At 33.4% G+C, this 7,817-nt stretch overlaps 1 protein-coding gene across 1 annotated transcript; it reads right to left on the bottom strand.

Moving 5' to 3' along the window:
• Positions 1-6,826: 6,826 nt before the first annotated feature.
• LOC126975408 (UDP-N-acetylglucosamine transferase subunit ALG14 homolog) lies at positions 6,827-7,594 on the bottom strand. Its single transcript, XM_050823297.1, has one exon. The coding sequence runs from the start codon at positions 7,448-7,450 to the stop codon at positions 6,827-6,829; it is 624 nt and encodes a 207-aa protein (XP_050679254.1). The 5' UTR covers positions 7,451-7,594.
• Positions 7,595-7,817: the final 223 nt, after the last annotated feature.

The raw sequence follows: 7,817 nt of genomic DNA, 5'->3' as shown, positions 1-7,817 counted from the left end.
ACCGTCGACCACACTCTCTTGCAACACAAGACGAATCACAAGAGTGGCCTTATAGAAAAGTGTACGCGCTTATCACTACCTACATATTATAAAACTCAAAAACCACTGCATCGATTTTCATGCTGTTTTCACCAGTGGATAGCGTGGTTCTTTAGGAAGGCCTTCGTATATAATTTGTAAATTTTTTGTTTAATTAACGATATTTGTTGGAGGTGTCGGAGAAAATAAGCAATCTGGGCGCCTTCTATGAAAACATATATATGTTATATATAAAACATATATAGGTCTACAGAAAAGTCTTAAGGATAACATAGGTACTATATCCAATTTAAAACTTTAAAATATTGGAAATCATAAAGCGATAATGTAAAAGCTATTTACACAAATACGATATTTTATCCTAATCATTTTTTTACTACTTAATATTATAAAGTAATTCAGAAATATGTATTTGTTTCATATTTAATCCATTAACATTAATTAATACAATTGGAATGGCTACATTATTCCCGAAAACTTATATCATTTTTTTCTATTAATAGAACAGCGCCTGTCGCGTCATCTAGTAATATATTATATAATATAAAATAGTTATACATATTATATATTACTATTTTATATAGTACTTAACTAGCTGAGATGGTTTGTACATGTCGAGAGAATGAATGAAGAACGATTGACGAAGAAAGTGTATAAGGCCAGTGTGACTGAAAGTGTTAGAAGGGGAAGACCTAGGCAGACATTTCTTTCTTGGAAAAAGGCCAGGTCAAGAGTACCCTAAACTGAAGAACATGTATGAAAGGAATAATGAAAGTGGACGAAGCGAAACAAGGATCGTAGCAAGTGGAAAGAAGTGGTCTCTGCCTACCCCTACGGGAAAGAGGCGTGATTATATGTATGTATGTTAACTTGCGGCAATAATAGGGATATATATCGCTCATTTCTTCTAGTTTTCCAGACCCACATAAGTAAATAAAAGAAACTGTGAGAAATATTATTTTATTAATATTAATAATAATATTTATGATAACTAATATGGTGACTTTTTGCTGAAAATAAATATATACTGGTTTGCTTTAGTAAATGTTCCAAGATAGCATATTATTATATTTTAATGTAGGATGTAACCCTTAGCCGTTACGAGACTGAATAATTCAGAGCAGTTAAAAATACACAGTACATACTAAGGGCTCGTTAATTCATCGCGGTTGGTTTTGCGATTTAATATTATATTACTTCCATGCCCTTACGTGACCCATTTGGTATAGGTACCAACCAACTCATTAAAATATATCTTCTAAATTTTATATGATAATTAATGACAATTGTGATTTTTTATTTTTTTTAAACGACTCCAAAAAAGGAGAAAGTTCGCAATTCGACTGTATTTTTTTATGTTTGTTACCTTAGAACTTTCAACTCGGTGTATCGATTTTGGTGATTCTTTTTATAATTTGAAAGCTGGAGCTTCCCGTCTAGTTCCATTTTCAATGTACCTACAATTATTGTTATTTTTGGAGTCGGTGTCAGCCAAGGTAGGTTCGTAACTATATACATATCAAAGGTGAGATGTGCTTGTGTCGCACGCGCGACGTGACGTGGCGAGATACGAGAGCGCGGCCGCTGCAAGAGGACATCGATTCTAAAATTAACAATAATTGTAACCACAATATTATATTGTTTAGTTAATTTGATTGAATTTTTGGATAGTTTAATATTATTCATTTCATTTCACATACGAGAACTCTAAAAATAAGTTGATTATTAAGTTGTAGAAGAAAATGCAATTTTGTACATTTTAGTGCTGTTTTGAAATAGTTTTTTTGAACTCGGTTGCTTTTTGCTTTTTGTTTTTTGTTCATTTCAAATGCATGTAAAGTGAGACGCACTTGTTATTTTTTTTCTTTATTTTCCTTCAGTATTATATATCTATGTATTTACTGATTATCATATCATGTTTTTATTACTTTTTGATGATCTTGAATTAAATTTAAATCTGCACTTTTATCGTAACAGTATTGAAAAACGTAATCAAATTTATCGAACAACAGCCACTTTTAAATTGAAATAATTTTGGCACAATCCCTTAAGCCTTCAAATGTATGCTTAGGATGTACCATGTCAACCAAATAAAAAGTGTGTTTTTTATGCAAATTTAGTCTCCTGTATAAATAAAAGAAAACTCAGAGTTCTGGAAAAGGTTAACAAATTGTCGCAATGAGCAATTCAAATATCCGTTTATTATTCTATTCCAACATTTTCCATATTTAAATATTTATATAATACGATATTTTTTATTTAATTATTTTACTTTTCTTAGTTGTATACAACTTTTGAACAACTCTGTGTAAATTGGGCTAAAACATTCTTTAATGACGTTTTATTTATAATATACCAGTGGGAGGCTCCTTTGCACAGGATGCCGGCTAGATTATGGGTACAACATCCGCGCCTATTTCAAGCAGTAGCTTCACGGTACTACAGTACGGTATTACACATTACTATGTGTAAACATTACTGTGTCTCGGTCTGCAGGGCGTCGTAGATAGTGAAATTACTGGGCAAATGAGATTTAACATCTTATGTCTCAAGGTGACGAGCGCAATTGTAGTGCCGCTCAACATTTTTGGGCTTTTCAAGAATCCTGAGCGGAAGTGCATTCATCAGCTTAACGTCCTGTTCGTCTCGTCTCGTATTTTCATAAAAAAATACACGATAAAAATCGACGAAATAGAATTAATATTATGATAGAGAAATGAAATTTCAACGCTTGTATTCCTCACAACTTTCCGAGAAATCCTAATAATAAAATAATATTATTGACACACTATTACACCAATTATCTCGCCCCCAAGTAGGCAGAACCTGTACTATGGGTGCAAGCCAACTATAATATATTCAATATACATACTTAAACATAAATAATTACATATTATAAACATCCATGACTCGGAAACAAAGATCTATCTTCATCATATAAATGTTAGCACCAACCGCGATTCGAACCCGAGACTTCTAGCTCAGTGGGCAGAACAAAACACATTGATATTGATTAAATTTTCGTTCTATCCCACAGTAGAACGAACCTGGGTTTAAATTTGGTCGGTAATAGAACTAAACGTTGTTTAAACAAATAAAAAACTACAAAAAAACACAACCGAATTAAAAAAATCTATTAAAAAACAATAGATATAATATGCACTAAAAAGTGAAAAAAAATAATTACGTATGTTTATACAATCTAATAAATGTAATTAATTAATCTAATTATAGTTACAATTATTGTTTTTTTGGCGTCGTTGTCAGCCACGGTAGGCTTGTACATAGTTGGTTGTGGGTGAGATACCATAATATCAGGGGAAGTTCAATTATGTCTTTTCTTAAGAACTCTAGAGACCTGGACTCAACAACCTCTGTGAAAGAAGGCTGTGTGCTTCGAGAAGAAAATTCTTTATAATGTATAATTGTCCAAATCGCGAAAAAAGTAGCAGTGGGTTGGGACCAGGTTTGGCGAGAGCAAAGAATGTCAGAGCGTATCTCAATGTGGTTCTGTGCAGTTTTAGCGGCGTCTCGAGCTATCTGAGGTCTTGTGCTCATCATAAAGAAAAAATGGTGACGATCTGTATATGAGTCATGGCTTTCTCAATGCAATATTCTTAATCGTTCTGCAAAGTTCAGTTAAATAGCTGCATGTTTTTTCTTTTAGCAGCTCTGTGAAAGCTTTAGTGAATTATATAATTAAGTGACTACCAGCCATTAACGATAAATTTTCTATGAGTAAGATTCGTTTGAGGGCATTGTTGTGACGTTTGAACTAGATTCGGCCATTGCGATGTCGCTTGCTATTATCATATAGAATCTACTTTTCATAACATTTCACAATTTGCCTTCAAATTGCCTTCATTTCAAAATGTACATTACAAAGAAATAAAGGAGCAAAGCAAGCTTCAATGCGTGTTTCTCTCTGTAAGTCAGTAAAATCATAGGACACCCATTTATCAACCAATATGGCTATGGTAACATTAAATCATGCCGCTTATTTCTTGGTACATAAAACGTATGTTTTTTTTTATGGAATAGCAGGACAAACGAGCGTACGGGCCACCTGGTGTTAAGTGATCACCGCCGCCCACATTCTCTTGCAACACCAGAGGAATCACAAGAGCGTTGCCGGCCTTTAAGGAAGGTGTACGCGCTTTTTTTGAAGGTACCCATGTCGTATGGTCCCGGAAACACCGCACAACGAAGCTCATTCCACAGCTTTGTAGTACGTGGAAGAAAGCTCCTTGAAAACCGCACTGTGGAGGACCGCCACACATCCAGATGGTGGGGATGATATCATAACTTGTGGCGTTCCGTGCGAAGGTGGAAAACGTATGTGTAGTAAAGGATACTATAACATAAAACTTTCTCAATGATACCACTGATTGGGAATCACCGCCCTCAGGCTATTAAATAATAAGTTTATCTGTACGATATTACTTTGTAAACATATTTTTTTATGGAAAAAAAACCCGCTGAGTATGTTGCGCCCATTCTTCTCAGGTCTGAGGCATTATTTTTGGAATGGGTGGTAGTTTTTGACTTTCAATAAGTTATGTCACATCCTATTTTGAATAATAATAATATTTTAATTTGAATCGGCTTCAACCGTCGAATTCAATTCATCATTATATGCTCGAGTGTCTGGTTGCCTTTGGTTCATTCATCAAGTCAAAGCTTCCTGGAAGCGATTATAACAAAACGTATAGTGCGTTTGTTAGCCGTATCCTCTCACAACACAACACTGGCGTAGCGCGCTGTTTCTACTGGGTTAGTTCCTCGTTCGAACTAGTATTTAAAATAAAGTTACTTTTATAGTTTCTATCTTTACTTATAAAGCTGAATGTGAAAATAATCGATAGTCAAACAATCACATGTTGCACATTTTGAAATCGAGAATGTTGTAGCAACCATGTGAAAAAGTTTCACTTAGAAATCTTGCACCAAAAAGGTTTCCTATTAACACAAAGTAGCCCAGTACAATTTAACGATAATTTCATAATTAAAAGCTTGTACATCAAAATGAAGAAATCTTTAAAATTTTTATACGTGTACGAAACCACTTAAATATTTTAGGTTTAAAGCAATGTCTTTTCTTGTGGACCACTAAAGAAATTACATTATAAATCTTATCCAAGCAGGAGTAAAATTAGCTGAACGCAATATAATATTCTGTGAGAAGCTTAAAATTTCCTGGCAGAGCACCAAATTCTAGACTAGAATCACTATTTTCAAATGTGAACTTTTAATTTGATTTTTGAATTGTCTATTATACTCTCGAAGTGAATGGGACTGGGAGTGGGAATGGTATAGTAAATACAGCAAAATACCTAAAGGAGACATGAGACTTGTCAGTCTCTCGCTGAAAATTCTTTTAGTTTTGACAATCAGGGGCGCGAGTTATTAGTTTTAGTAAAATAAGGTTATGATGAACAGTTGAATGGTTAAGTGCAAAAGATGCTCTTTAAACACTAATGTTTAATATATTTAGTGAAGAATGCCTTGAAATCATACGATAGGTTTGCGAAGCAACGACGGCAAACCTAACGTATGATTTCAAGTCATTCTTCAAATTAAATGAATGCAGAAGAAAACTTTAGATGTAGAGTGTGTAACTGAATAGTTATAGTAATAATTTAATTATTTCTCAACAAATAATTTTGAAAGCATACGAAGCAAAAACTATAAGGTATTATGACTGAATTATGTTATTTTTACTGTAAAATATTCTTGCCTAACATAAAAATTATCTGGGACAATAACTGTGAAACAGGAATAATAAAGTAAATATATTTTTTATAAGTTGTATTTAGTTTTCACTTCGAAAGTATAAACAATTCAAAAATCAAATTAAAAGTTCACATTTGAAAATAGTGATTCTAGTCTAGAATTTGGTGCTCTGCCAGGAAATTTTAAGCTTCTCACATAATATGTTGTGTTCAGCTAATTTTACTCCAGCTTGGATAAGATTTATAATGTAATTTCTTTAGTGGTCCACAAGAAAAGACATTGCTTTAAACCTAAAATATTTTAGTGGTTTCGTACACGTTTAAATTTTTTAAAGATTTCTTCATTTTGATGTACAAGCTTTTAATTATTAGAGGTTTAAGTATTAAATTATCGTTAAAGTGTACTGGGCTACTTTGTGTTAATAGGAAACCTTTTTGGTGCAAAATTTGTGAGTGAAACTTTTTCACATGGTTGCTACAACATTCTCGATTTCAAAATGTGCAACATGTGATTGTTTGACTATCGAATGTTTTCACATTCAGCTTTAAAAGTAAAGATGGAAACAATAAAAGTAAGTTTTTTTTTAAATACTAGTTCGAACGAGGAACTAACCCACTAGAAATAGCGCGCTACGTCAGTGTTGTGTTGTGAGAGGATACGGCTAACAAACACACTATACGTTTTGTTATAATCGCTTCCAGGAAACTTTGACTTGATGAATGAACTCGAGGCCACAAAATATGTTTACAAAGTAATATCGTACAAGTAAACTTATTATTTAATAGCCTGAGGGCGGTCGCTCCATTCTCAATCTGTGGAATCATTAAGAAAGTCATTTATGTTATAATATTATGTTAGTGACCCATTTACATAAAACTGTTAAATTGAAAAGGTTGTTAAATGGGTGTCCTATGATTTAGCTGACCTACAGAGAGAGACCTCTGACATTCTTTGTTCTCGCCAAACCTGGTCCCAACCCACTACTACTATTTTCGCGATTTGGACAATTTTACATTATAAAGAATTTTCTTCTCGAGAAGCACACAGCCTTCTTTCACAGAGGTTGTTGAGTCCAGTTAAGTTGTGGCCACTGGACTACAAAAATATCGGCTATAAATTGTAGTATCTTCCCAGACAATGATAAAGTTCTTACCCTACAAAGACTTTCAATAAACACTATTCTGCAATCCAGAATGCAAAAACATCTCATTAAAAAAACAACAAAACAAATTGGAATGCATGTTCCAGGGCCATTGCAGATTATAACATCAGGTTTAAATCTAAATATTGGTAGAACACAGTACAAAATAGCATGGAGGGTGCTGAAAATCGATGTCATATATGGCTGATGTACATTTCTACTTTTTGGAATCTTGCAGATTTGATAGTCTTTTGTATCCTTTTCAGTGGAGATTATTTTAGTTTCACTATTATTGTCAGAGTCAGCCATCATGTAAAGCCTTGGGCTGTATTTTTTAAAATTCATTTGAGCTACAATTTTTAATAGCTCGGTAGTGTGACCTCCGGATCCAATGCAAAGTATAACTTTTAATGATTTCTTTTCGACAGTAAGTCTGTTCTGCTGAGCGTATATTTTACTTAAAATATAAAGTACTCTCATCAACAAAGTGCCAAAACTTGTAATAATTGTTAAAAGCACTAAATTATTCAAATCCATATCCGAAATGTTCCAAAGGTACAAACTTTCTGAATAACACTCAGTCACTCAAGAATTTTCTCAAACAGCCTAGCGAAACTCTAAGAACAAGCGATTGTATCAGATCAGAATTCAGATTGTATGAAACCTGCAGTGATTTGTGTTTTGACATAAGTCTGAAATAGTAGTAATAAGTAATTAGTAATCAGAAGTAGTCGATTGGCGACGAAGTATAATCCGCCTAAGTTTGAAAGCGAACAGTTACATAATATAACGTAGTGGATTTCGGCTATCTCCGTTTTTACAAAGTTATAGCCGTCATCTGTCAAATGTCAATCTATCAATGACTGCACCTTTCATACAATCGAGTGATAGGTTGAGCCCTTGA

The sequence above is a fragment of the Leptidea sinapis genome, chromosome 35 (assembly GCF_905404315.1).
Source record: "Leptidea sinapis chromosome 35, ilLepSina1.1, whole genome shotgun sequence".
NCBI lineage: Eukaryota > Metazoa > Arthropoda > Insecta > Lepidoptera > Pieridae > Leptidea > Leptidea sinapis.
The sequence above is the reverse complement of the archived record's forward strand: the minus strand, read 5'-3'. Positions and strand labels throughout refer to the sequence as shown.

Coding starts and splice junctions, on each gene's coding strand:
- LOC126975408 (XM_050823297.1), bottom strand. CDS start 7,450: ATGGATTTGAATAATTTAGTGCTTTTAACAATTATTACAAGTTTTGGC.